The following is a 13,973-nucleotide window of genomic DNA, read 5'->3' on the forward strand; positions in this document are numbered from 1 at the left end:
CCATGTATCAAGCTATATAACCTTGGTTTCTGTCTTTCCCTTCTACATCACTTTCACCAACCAGTTCATTCTTCCTTTGTAGGTATTCTCTTTCCTTTCACAACTTAAGTTGTACTATCTTCTTCCTAAAATAATTTCATTCTTCTTCCTTATGGTTCCTGGCTCTAAGATTGCTTACGCTGTCTGGTGCACATATGCATGTGAAATCATCTTTACTTGCTTGTTTTCTCACCATTTCAATGTCCTTAGCCATCACAACACTTCCATCTTTTTGTGTCCACTTTGAGCTCCCCATCCTTCACAAAACTCCATCATGCTTCTTAATGTCTCATAAGACTCCACCAATTTGCATCCTGTCTCTTGAAGGCCTCTGTCCTCCCTGAGTTATGCACTCCTCTATGCTGTCATACTTCTGGTTTTTTGCTCCTAAAGATAATTAATGACTTTCTTATTCCCATTCTCTGCTGGTCCTGTCCTACCCCAATAAGACTATTCTAAAACTCACCCAAAAAACTTACTTTTACTTCTTCTGCACAGGCCCTTCTGGCAGAAATTACCTTCCCCAAAGTGGCCTCATCTATCCTGAGAGCCTGCATGCTATTCTAAAATCCATTTAAACATAGGACAATTCTACCTTTTTTAAAAAAAATCTTAGTAATTTATTACTTCCCATATGAATTCCTGACTAAACAATTGTTTTCTGAGAGTTTTTGCTTCATTGGTATTTTACCTTTTTCTTTCAAGTACTTCATAGAAATGACCTAGAATTGTCATCTCTGAAAAACTAAGTATGTGTAACTGTCCCATGCTGCAGTCTCTCTTAACAAGAATGCATGCCCTGTTTCACCTGTTCTTGTTGCCTACAAAATGACATGGCTGTACTTAGCTGTTGCCTGCCTTTAATTCAAGTTCTGGTGCAAGCCTGAGCAACTTGGCTCTTGCCAAGTCCTCTTTTAAGCCCCACCTTTCACTTGCCCTTAGCACCTCCATCCATTTCATACCTGATGGTGCTCCCCTCTGCCACATATCAGATGAACTCTACCAGATGTTTACTTTTCCCCTCACCTGCCTCATCTGCCAGATTAGGGGTCGGAGAGAAAACAAGGAATGATGTGGGAGAATTTGCTGTCGTATTAGAAGCAGCAGCCCAGTGCAGCTGAATCGAAGCTCTCTTGTGTGTGGTCTGCAGGTTGTGGGTAACTTGTGCCTGACCGGCTGCACACCTTTGTCACACAGCTGGAGGTGCTGGTGTCACATGTGGCAACTGTGAGAGGTCATCAGCGAGACACAGCAGCATGCACAAGGAGCAGGATCTGCTCATAAGGGTCTGCAAGTGAAGTTTTGGTAAAAGATTTAGTCTGTGTTGATATGAAACACTATTATTCTATTCATTTTTTTCTCCACAATTATTCTCTCTTTCTCTTTTTTTTTCTTTTTTCTTTTTACAGCAATCTGTAACATATTTTGTCAAGGATTTCAGACACCTAGGGAGGTTAGTGTATTTTGAAAGGATTAATTGAGAATACACACCATTTTGTGAGGTGTTAGGTCATGATTAAACGCTCTTTACTGTAGTCACATTTTATTACAACTTACATATGTTTGGAACACTGATAGAAAAGAAAGCATGTCACCTATTTACAATCACTACACATTTACATTATATTATTTACAGATAATGAATTTAGTAACATATGAGCAGAAAATATAGCAAATATCAATATGAAACTGTACAGGGTTTAATCTCATGTCCTTTACTGTGGTTGCATTTCACTGTAATAATAAATACAGTTCTATATTTACACATTTTACTTTAAAAATCTATTAAATGAATTTTAACAATTTCAAGTTAAAAATATCTGATCAAAATATTTCAAACATGCTTATAAAAATAAGACACAAAGCCTTTAGGACCTTCTGCAAGCTAAAAAAGTTCTGATAAAAGAAGCTTTCTTTAACTAGTCTTTTGAATTATAACATTATTTTGCTTCTCAAATTTCTTTACAAACTTCTTAAATATAGCAAGCTGAAAGGAACCTTACTGACATTAAGCAGAGCAGCACAGATGGACCCCAGTTAAATTAAAGCTAAGTAAACATGGTAATAGGTATTGTGCAATGGTTGACTGATCCTCTGTTTAATCCAAAGTGGTTTCAGGCATCGTTTCTGCAGCTGTGTGCTGCACTGCTTCAAAAGCCACAACAGATAAAGGATTAAGATAAGTACCCAGCTGACTTTATCATACATAATTTCGGAATTGGTTCATTTTTTTTCCCTGAAGGATGAACGTGTCAGCCAAAGTCAACTGATGCCATCTGTAACTTCAAAACTAAAAATATGCCAGTGTGAATGGACACGAAAATTAAGGCACACGCATTGTTGGCAGCAAATTCTTCATTGTGAAAATCCATCCTTGAGTCCCAGGAAGTTTTATATACAGGAACAGATGAACAACAGAGATCATCTGCAACAGATTACCTTAATTGCTGGGCTGAGCCTAACCTTCCTAATGTTAAAAAATTAGTCTCATTCACCTGGAGGTCGAATGGCCATTAACTGAGCAGTGAATACTGAGCTAGTAAATGTTACTCCTCAGGGAGCTCTTTTGAACAACAACAATAATAGGTAAATTTGTGCATTTTTCTGTCTTAAATGATCAGCTTACTTAAGCAAAAGGTGCCAGCTCTTAGAAAACAATACTGGAATATCCCCTGATGGCTTGGATGAGGTTAAAGAATTATATTCTATGTGACTCTGTTGTCTGAGATATTTTAACAGTAGATTTGGCAAGGACCTGAAGTCTCTTCTTTCTAACTAGGATGCTTCTGATGTGTAAACATACATGCCTTGATTCAGCAAAGTATTAACAGATTTAAGATCAGAGAGCTCTGTTAACCTAATCAAGTCTTTTCCAAAACTAAAGCCATCAGAAGTCCCTGAATTTCAACAACTGCTCCAGTATCTTTTTTGGCAATATACCCAATATGAATTTAGATATTTTTGGTGACAGTAATTTCACTAGCTAATGACCATCTCTATCAACAATTTCCACGTTTATTTGTATGCTGCATATCACTAATGTAAATTTCCAGTTGACCATACCAGATTTTTTTCCTCTCAGATGAGTAGTCCTCTGCCTTCAAACTTCTGTATTCCAGAAGCAGCTACTTGTAAACTGTGATCAAATCACTTATTTTTTAAGTTATTCTAAATTTATTATGTTCATATCCTTTCCAATTTCACAATGTTGTTTACAACATGTGAATGCCATAAGTGTTTGAAGTATCCCAGGAGTGCTTGCATCAGTGCTAAGAACACAGATCACACAACCTCTTCACTCCTACTTAATATTGCCTTAGCTAAGGATATTGGCTATCCTTATCCAAAAGGACACAGTGACCTCTAAATTTTCAACTGACTAGTGACTATGAACTAGCAGCTTTCTAGAATCACTGTTTCATGAGACAGAGATGATGCCATGAGCAAGATTACAGCTCTTGTTCCTAGACAAATTGCCTTAAATGAATGTTTCTGTCTGAGTGCCTTTGGTGTCCCTTAGTAGTTCTCAGTATGCCATTTTTTTATATTAATGACTTTCTCTGTAGTATTTTTCACCTTCAAATTAAACAAATCATCTGCCAATTTTATCATCAGTAATTCTGCGAGTAGTTCTACTGGCATGAAAGCAGTTCAGGACCAAACTGTACAGAACCTCAGTAGAAAAATACTCATGTGACAATGCCTTGCCATTTACAATTACATTTTAAATGATTAACACCATTTTGATTAACTTCTTTCTCATCATGTTAATTTTTTAGCATTCGCTGACAATTAAAAATGCTTTGTCAAGTTAGATGACTTCCAAAATACAAACTCGATGCCAGTTAAACCATTTAATCAGCTTTATCAAACAGAACTTCATCAGAGGGTATTCTGCAGAAACTTCTCTTCCATTTAGATACCTTGCTGAACAAACACCATACACAGATACTTATAAAAAACAATCATGGCACTGACAAACTATTATTAAAACCAAATTGCAATAAACAGGAAAAAAAAAACCAATCCCTGACAACATCGGGTGATGCTTTGAAAAAATGTTACCAATTTAATATGCTATTTTTGTTCTTGACAAACTGATGCTCTTTCTGAGCAGTGCTACTTTAAAAGAGAGCAGCTGATACAACTGCACAAACTTCAGCAGCTTTCATTTCCTCTCTTCATCCCAACATTTCAGAAGCAAGCTGAGCAGGCTCAATGTTTGGATTTTCAGCCTGCCGCAAGCTGTGTCATTAACTGTTTTCTGAGGTGTGTCACAATAATTTAGAGGCACTCTCCACACTTGTATGCACACATCCACGCTTACTTTTGGGATTACAAATTTTGTAAACAGAGGTGTTTTCTGTACTGTTTCTGCGACTAGCGACAGGGAACAAACGCGACTGATGCAAGATTGCAGCCTTCTGTCATTTGATAAGAGGGTGGCATTAGGGAACTGCTGGTGGGCATATCATAAGATATGCTGGCACTCGTGAAGGTTACCAGTGCCTGTGTTGAGTCACAAGATTGTTTTTCTATGTCTTCTGAATTCACGGAGATCAGACTAGCATGTTTTGATCTCCTCCATATCAAAGTTTGCTTTTGCAGACTTCCCAAATCCTCCTTAAAATGTGGATTGAAAAGTATATAAAGCAGTGGGTTTAGACATGCTGGCAGTGGGACAATCACTAGAAGTATTGACTTAATCACTTCTGGGCTGATAAAAGTGAGGTTTAGTAAGGAGGAAAAAGATAAGAAGGCCACAGGGCAATAAAGAATGCAATTAGTAAAAAGTAACAAGGCTATATGTTTGACCATAGAGCAATCCCAAATGTTGTCTAGTTCTCCCTTTTCTAAACTACAGTAGAGCTTTGTATAAGCAACAGTCATCACCAGAAAGCAAAGGGAGTTCAGCAATACCAGTGCTACCATGTAGCCCATGGCAGTGGACTCTCCAAATGGGAGAGGCAAACAAAGCGGAGAAACTCCATACTCACTTCCAGTGAGGAGGGGTATCACTGCAATGATTAGTGCCAACATAAAGCAAAAGGAAATGGCAATTTTGACACTAGCAACAGAGGATTTTGTTTCAAACTTCATAGCATGCTTTACAGAGAATGCACGTTCGAGTGCAGCTAGGGTAAGGAGGAATATGGAAGCCTCTGAAGCAAAAATGGAGAGAAGGCCAGTTATTTGGCAACCAGTTCCACTTTCCCACTGTGCTCCATACTGAGCAAAGCTACCAAAAGTGGATGCATCCACGCTAGCCAGTACTCCGCTGGCCAGACCCATCAGGGCATTTACAATGGCTATTAAACCAATCAAAAGTTTTATGGAGGACATATACAATGGAGATCTGAAAACTGTAGCAGACACCAGTGCATTGCAAACAAAGGTCAAACCCACTATGGTCCACACTCCAATTCTGATCAGCCAGCTACCAAACAGATGGTCACACGGTTTGAAGGGACCTGAAATGCCAAAATAAAAAAGGTAAGGGAAGCCCATGTAAACAAAAAACGCTCATGCTTTCTAAGACACCAAAGTATATGCTTCTTGCAGATTCTCAGCACAACCAAAGAGTGAATTTTAGTCTAACATGGGAGCTGGAAATTTGCTTTATTTGGAGTAATCTGAGACCCTGATAATATGCAGCTAAATCTGTGATGCATACTGCATTAGAGGCGCACATGAGTCCTTGTCCTATGGGCTTCTTTTTGTGCCTGGCAGCACTACTGCAATGTGAATGTCAACTCTTGTAGTTTCAAAAAATGCGGTGATATTTGTCAGTGAGTGAAAAAAGCTGAAAATGTTACCTCTCACTAAATTAAAACAGGTTCCTAATGAATCCTGGTGGGGAGTGATGTAATGGAGAAGGACAGATGTACTTTGGCTACCTTATAACATGTCATTTCACAGTCCAAGAAGACTGTGTCTCTCTCTGCATTTGGGAGTGTTGCATTTTTGGATCTCCTGTGTCTGAAGTCAGGTCATTATGACTGAAGCTTGCTACACATTCTCAGAGAACTGAGGTGCATATGCTGTGCTCTGAATGCTCTGCAGTCAGAGAAACATTACATGTCTTGGTACAAGCCAGCAAAGCAAGCCCCTCACAGTGGCCTGTGCTTTTCCATGAAGACATAAACCCTGCAGCTGAAATGACCTCCCTATAACTATGGCTGTTGCCATTAAGTAAGTATAAGGATCTAAGTTTTTCTAAGTTGCTATTTGAAAAATCCAAGCTAAAATTTCTCTCAGGTCTGGTGATGACTTACCTTGAAGACAGCAAAGTTTTAATGAACTCAGAACTTAGGCCATTAGAGCCATTAGGTCATAGATCTAAGAACTTCCTGCCTTTTCTATTCCTCTTTATATAACTTAAAAAATTTACAATTAGTTGTTGTTGCAAACGAGAATCATGGCTTAATACGAATGCTGAAGTACAAGGTGTCACTTGGCATTTTTTGGTTCCTCTTTCACAGTGAAAGAATGGCTAGTGAAAACATTTGCTGAATCAAACAATCAAAACTTATGACCACGGCTGGCTAAATTCTACAAAGAATAGGACAGAGCTGGGTGTCCTTTGTGAGGAACTGTGCACATCAGCGCAGTAGTGTTTGGTATTTTCTAGACACAGAACTAAATTGTTTGTTGTTCAAGCCGTTCACGTGTAAAATAACTCTGTGACATTCAGAAGAATTACTTCAGCTTTGAAAAAGACTGAGAGAGCAAAGATTCTGCTGTCTTTATCATTTGTATCTTCGTAGAAGAGTCCTCTCTCATTTTCTAGATGGGATATCAATTCTGGTGAAAAGGGGCCCAGAGTAAGGATCTGTTTGGTGACTGGGCAAAACTTTTGCCACACTCACAGAGGAATATAGTGGCTGAATAGTTTTCTGGAATTCAATGCAAAGCTGTATATTATTGTGCACTGTATTTGAATTAGACTCATCAAATTACTGCAGATCATGTTGCTGTCCTAGTATCTGATTCACAGTTTGTTCTGCATCTCGAATATCTACTAACATTATCCTTGAATTCCTATCTGTCCAGCAGTTTCATACCTGGAGACGGTGAGCATTGCACTGAATGATGAGATTTCAAATCTTCTTCAAAGTCAAGAAAAAAGTCCTCAAAATCACGTTCATCTGTTGGGGAGAAAAAGCCCAGAATTGTTACTGCAATTTTCAGGAAAATTTTTTTTAGTAAAAGTTGCAAAAATGCCTGTGGTATTTAAGGCCTAGTCTTGTCCCTTTGTCTGCCGAACTGTGAGCAGAAGCAGACATTTGCCTACTGGTTTCGAATTACTTTACTTGGGATTATTCTAAAAGTTGGCATCTTTACTTCTCTGAAAACAATCACTTACAGTTACATTATCTATTGCCTAATTTGCAGTGTGATGACTTCCTAGGAAGGAGTTTAAAATATAAATTCTGCTGTTGTGCCACGCTACTGACAATTAACCAAGTTTTCTGTGTTTCTTATGTCATCACTAGGGCATATTCTTGGCTCTTGCTGAGCTCTGACCTACTGGTTTGCAGGATCAGAGATAGGACAGAAAGTAACTAGGTGGAGTAAATGTATATGTGCACCTACAAACAGATCAAGTAACAGACCTAGTGCTGAAGGGGAAGAAAAATGCAGCAGTCTTGTGTCCTGAAGAACAAATGCACTGTCTGGCAACTCTGGTTATGTACCAGACTGTGGAACGAGAGGCTGGAGAGCAGTGCCAGGGAAAGGGACCTGGGGGTCCTGGTCTGTGGCAAGTTGGACAGAGCCAACAGTGCCCTGGAGCCAGGAGGGCCAACCCTGTCCTGGGGGCATCAGGCACAGCATCACAGCTGGGCAAAGGAGGGGATTGTCCTGCTCTGCTCTGAGCTGGACACCTTGAGTGCTGGGGGCAGCTTTGGGTACCACAATGTAAGAAATATATAAAGCCAAAGATATTAGAGAGCTTCCAAAGCAGGTCCATGAGGATGGTGAAGGGCCTTGAGGGGAAGCTGCATGGGGAACTGAGGTTACTTGGTTTGTTCAGCCTGAAGAAGAGGAGACTGAGGAGAGACCTCATTCAAATCTTCAACATCCTCACAAGGGGAGGCAGAGGGGCAGGTACCTGGTCTTCCTCTCATGACCAGGGACAGGACTCAAGGAAATGTCATGAAGCTGAGCCAGGAGAGATTTAGGTTGGATATCAAGAAAAGGTTCTTCACCTAGAGGGTGCTTGGGCACTGGAACAGGCTCCACAGGAAAGTGATCACAGCACCAAGCCTGTCAGAGATCAAGAAGTATTTGGACAATGGTCTCAGGCACATGGAGTGAATCTTGGGGCTGCCCTGTGCAGGGTCAGGAGCTGAACTTGATGATCCTTGTGGGTCCCTTCCAACTCAGCATATTCTGTGATTCTATGATAAAGTATGCCAAAGTAGCCACATACTTTGGCTATTGCTCATCCTGAAGTGCGTGAGTAAGCCTAGGATGTGTTCTATTCTGAGACTGGCAAGAAACTACATCTTTTCTGGACTGCTTTTGTATGGAGTTACATACCAGCTGAACTACCCTGTCTCATATAAAGGGAAGATTTAATTTACCACAATTATTGTAAGCATTATTTGGATGAAAAGATGAGTGCATGGGTGAGATTTTTGAATGGCAGAATGAATTTGCTAAGCACAGGAATACTTAAATAACATATTATTGTAGAAGAGACAGGGAGAGGCCATCTCTGTAAAGACTTTACTTATTTATTTAAAATCACAGCTTGCTCACAGCCTTCAGGTAGACTTATAAGCCCAAGATGGTCATTACCTTGAATTTGTAACAGTCCAGCATCCTTTCTGTGAAAGTCATCAATGCTGCTATTATCATCTTTGTTCCATTGGCTGGAGATTCTGTAGTGGTTCTCACAAGCTCCAAAGGCACAGCACTGATAGGCATAAGGCATTTCCATGACCCTGCAGAAGAATAAGGCAGCATGCCATGACACTGATTAAGCGCCAGAGTTACTGGATTGTACTGCTCCTCTACAGTTAACACAAAGCAAATAGTTAAAACATCAGAAAGTAAAAACATCTCTGGGTAAAAAACAGTCACAATGACATAAAATGAAGAAATAATTCAAAAACAAAATTCCTCATTGTAAATGCAGATGGTTTCTAGGCTAATTTTAGAAAAGGCATACTGAAGTTTTCTTATGTGTTTTCAAAGGAGACAAGACAGTGGGAGATCTATGTTGAGTGAATTTTAATCAGAGCTGTATTTCTGGTTTTATGATTTTCAATGATTTTACTGCGCAAATCAACAGTTTCTCCAACAGTAACTTTCTTAATGGTTTCTTAAAAAAAACCCAAGCACATATGAAGATCACAACCTGCCTACCAGGCAAAAACAAAACACTTCCCAAACTGAATTTCTCCACTTTAGGGAGTATGAGATCTTTTGGAAATCAAACTTTATTCACCTCTTTCCACATTTAACTCATTTCACAGTAAGATGGCAAAACAGACATTGCTTCTTGGGCAGAAGATCAAGAAAGCAGTGTTCTAGACCAGAAGGTGAGTGAATCAGGCACTATGTGTGAAATGTCACTGAGAGAAAGGTTTTACTTTATTAATTGTCTTAAAAACGAGAGCAGTCATTGCAGGACACAGGATACTCATTCTTAATTCTTTTAAGATCATTGTTCTTCCTAACACATAACAATATATGTCAGTGACTTCCAATGCTTTTGAAGGCTCCTGTCGTCAGAAAATTGCACATTTCTGGTACACTGTGAATTTAATTCCTTTGGGGATGTGCAAATTCTGGGGGAGCATAGAAGAACTACTATCTAAGTTCTATAGACTACTTCTATTCCATGGATATATTTTATGCTTTGGAAGCAGAACTATTTTATTTGTATAGTTCACCAATAGCACACAGTAAAACCTAAAAACTCACCTTAATTCCAAAAGCCCAATATACCAAAAAGTTCAAAGATAAAGAAGTGATTAGAAGTTATTCTGAATTAACTTAAAAGGAATAAAGTAGAACTAGATCCTCCTATCAGATTACTTTCAACAGGTTAATCATGTAAATTAACATAATGGGTGTAATAAGCAACCTCTAACCCCCTGGGAAATCTGCAGAGAAATCAAGCTGAATCAGGCCCAGTGCCAACAGGACTTAAACTTGTGCACTAGCCAAAAATCTTGGTACAAAAGGGAACAAACAGAATCTTAAGTTCTAAAGTGATTTTCTAAATTAGTGCATTTAAATTCTACAACCTTACATTTCTGTTGGAAATTAACTGCAATAATCTCTACCCTTGTACCCATTACAAAATTTTTAGGGTACTCAATAAAAGTTTAAGATAACCAAGATCTAACTGTCAAGCAACCACAGGCCAGAAGATTTAAATATTTAATTTCTAATCCATTCATCTGCATGCCATCTTTTAACATAAGGAGATTATCTTGATTAAACATTTTTGAACACATTTCCCAGAAGCCCTTCTTAAAGAAACTAGTATTAAACCCATTGATTACTAGACTAACCCATAGCTAATAATCTGGGATAAAAACATTCCCAATCCCCAAATAGAAACTCCCTTTTTTTGGAACAAAAAAAGTAATTATCAAAAGTGACACTGACAGCTCTGTGAGGTGATCCCTGCAACTTGTGACTTCAGACTTTTGGAAGGTCATTGATACAGTTGGGGGAATGAACAGTTAGTGGATATTTTATTTGTATTCTATTCTTTATTCAAAAAGCTCTATGACAGATTTCCAGATCTTGTGGTTCTCTCAGCCTGCTGACCTGTCATATACTGGAAATGTGACTTTCCACATTGTAGTGGTCCACGATTTTGATGATGTATCCAAAAACATCCATGGCTTCTAAATGATATTTAAAGAGCAAGATTCTCATTTCTCATCCTCTCTGTTGGTATTTCTAGCATCCATTCTTAAATCTGAACAATTTATGTTTGCTTTTCCCCAAGCCTGTGTTATATACATAATCCTTAAATTAGCAAATGCTGCTTAACTTGTTTGCAAAGCCCAACTGCACACAATGGCTGCAACCCAGAACACAGAGGACAAAACATACTTTGAAAAGCAGGGAAATAAGTATTAGATCTTCTTGGTGACAGAGGAGTTCTTTTTTCACAAAAGCTACATTTAACACATAAAAGAATAAAGAAGGAACTCTCAGGCATACAGTGCTGGAGGCAGTCCTTTTTATGGCTGGTACTTATTTGATGTGGGTGATTAGATTTGGACTTTGTCAAATTAAACTCTCCTAGAAACGCTGGCTAACTTTATTTTTATATACTCCTTATCTTACTAATGATATCTGTATCCTTGATAATTTTTTTTCCTCTAGTAAGGAATGCCTTTTTTTTCCTGTTTTCAGATTAAGCAGCAGAGAACACAAGGTCGTTTTCTCCCTCACAAAGGTGTGGAGTTAATGGTGAACAGGACGGCACAGTTATGATGAATGGAGCAAAGCACTGAGTTCTTTTCAGCACTGAATCAAAGCATCAGATAAAGAAGGAAGGAGTGGCTGGCAGCCTGACTTTGCTTCCTCAAGGCTTGCTGTAACAGGCTGGGCTCAGCTCTGCAAAGTGCATCAGTGCTATTGCTGATGATTGGGAAGGGGATGCTCAGATTTCTGATGTGCCTGCTTTGATGAATTTAGATGAGTAGGAAGTTTTTATACAGGAATTTGTCTTTAATGTAATCACTGGCTAGTTACAAAAATTGCAAAGGGTGAAATTTCCTTTTGTTTTAGATTTCTGTTCAAATTTGGTGCTATGTGCATTATTTGAGCAGTGATCCTGTGAGAAATCCTGAACACGTTTGGATTTATGGTAAAAGTCACGTAGCCCGTAGGTCAGGATTTTACCCTGTTCTCTCCTGACTGGGTATAATTTGTTTTTACAGATGTTGATTAACTCTAGATATCATACTGTGAATAAATTTAAAAAAATAATTAAGCTAGTTTGACACATTCTTGTTAACAATTTGCCCGGATGAAATACACTGTACTTTCATTTGACCAATGTAGAGAATTTTGCTGAAGGGAAATTCATATAGAGTATAATTTTGAGAAAATAATTTAAAAAATCTTAGTTATATATAATTCAGTTGAATAATGGATTATTCTTATTCTTATGCCTCTACCTCATGGTATATGCATCATTATATATTTGCCAGGTTGGAGTAATCAATTTTCTTGTATTTTGATTTTTTCAAAGAAACTTCAATTATTTTAGAATTGTCACCAGCCTCAGCATTTGGGCAAAGCCAATGAGAGAAGAAAGAGTATGGTATAAACTCGGTCTTGACCAATCATGATTTTTATGGTACTTGCTCCTTGGCCTCTGAGACTTGTCTCAAGATCTGTAATGTAAAAGAGGCTTAAGGCCTACAGTACTTTGAATATTAATGTTATAATTTCATGCATTTGATGAAGTCACTGCCTAATCTCTTCTGTGACAAACTACCCTTTTTGGGTTTATTAAGACCTTTAAGGCATTGTTTCCTAACCTTGGAACCACTTTTTGCAGCTCTTATCTCAGTTCATATTAACATGCCGTCACAGAAGTGTTCTAGGGTGGATCCCTCCAGTGCTGTACACAGAGCCTGAACCAGCTCCACACTTCTATTCAACATTCCCTCACTGATAACTACAAACACTCCAGTCCTTTTTGTTAATGGTCACATCTTGAGCTGTCTGCCTGCTAGGACTCTTGGGCCTTTTTCAGTGCAAAAGGCAAATTTAGTGAAAACATAAGGATGGACTCTCTGTCTTTGGAGATACTCAAAAGCTGTCTGGTCCTGGGCGATGGGCTCCAGGTGCCCGTGCCTGAGCAGGTGGTTAGACAAGACAGCCTCAAAGGTCCCTTGCAACCTCAACCTTTCTGTGATTTTGTAAATATGTGCACACTGTTTAGTTGTTTCATATTTTCTGGCATTGAAGTTTTTACAGAAAAACATAATGAGGTACAAGTTGCACTTCGCATCTTCTCATTAAAATATAAAAGTGAAAGGAGAGTTAGGGGAAACTCCCAAATATCCTGAAGTCAGAGACAGAGCCCTCTTTGCTGTGACCCTGACATTAGTTTAGTTGGTTATAGCATGGTGCTAATAATGCCAAGGTCGGGGTTCAAGCTCCATGCAGGCTATGGTCATCCAGCGACTGGCAGAGCTGCAAACAATCTTTAGAGGACACTTCCTTCCTGTATCACAGAGGACTCACAGAAATTATTAGTATCAAAGTGTGTTAGTAATACTGGTAAAGTATTATCTGAATCTTAATCAAAAGATTACAGAAAAATCATGCTCAAACAAAACAGGTGAAATATCTTGGTCTTTCAGCAGTATATTCTTCCCTTGTATTTGCTGTGTTCTCATTATGTATAATGGGAGTTCTGTAAGCACAGTCCAGCAGAAGAAGGACATATCACTAAGCTGCCAGCGATATTGTTTTAACAGCTTTTGAAACATATCACCAGGAAGCAGATGTGGCTCGTACTAAGCAAGTACTGGGGTTAATATTTCAAAACCTTCATAGTTTCTTCAGTTGAAAGTGAGCATAATAAAAGAAGTCTATCATTTTTATCATATTTGCTTTAGTTTTAATGGCACAGATCAAAGACTGACAATACGAAGTAACATGCGTTACACACTGACACACCTTCCATTGCACATGAACACAAATGTGGCTTATTAGTTTTAATGATATACTCACTTGAGTTCTGGAAAATTTTCAGATGTTATCAAACTTTGTAGGGCATGATTTCCTGTTAATTTTAAATGAGTTAAACCATGTAGCCCCGTCACAGGAAAAGAGGACAAAAGGTTGGATGACACATCCCTGCACAACAGCAAATAAAAATCAGCTTATGGTTTTCATTTTTTTTTTCAGCACTAGAAGTGTCACATTGAAAAAAT

At 38.6% G+C, this 13,973-nt stretch overlaps 1 protein-coding gene across 1 annotated transcript in view; it reads right to left on the reverse strand.

Moving 5' to 3' along the window:
- Positions 1 to 1,532: 1,532 nt before the first annotated feature.
- Positions 1,533 to 13,973, reverse strand: part of LGR5 (leucine rich repeat containing G protein-coupled receptor 5) — a 93,424-nt gene continuing 80,983 nt past the window's right edge. The window contains exons 15-18 of the mRNA XM_033059115.1: positions 13,771 to 13,896; positions 8,845 to 8,990; positions 7,104 to 7,187; positions 1,533 to 5,510 (exon numbers count right to left, since the gene is read on the reverse strand). Coding sequence (XP_032915006.1) covers positions 4,420 to 5,510; positions 7,104 to 7,187; positions 8,845 to 8,990; positions 13,771 to 13,896 — 1,447 coding nt within the window. The 3' untranslated portion in view covers positions 1,533 to 4,419. The remainder of the gene's footprint in view (positions 5,511 to 7,103; positions 7,188 to 8,844; positions 8,991 to 13,770; positions 13,897 to 13,973) is intronic.

Source organism: Catharus ustulatus, chromosome 4 (genome assembly GCF_009819885.2).
Source record: "Catharus ustulatus isolate bCatUst1 chromosome 4, bCatUst1.pri.v2, whole genome shotgun sequence".
Lineage (NCBI taxonomy): Eukaryota > Metazoa > Chordata > Aves > Passeriformes > Turdidae > Catharus > Catharus ustulatus.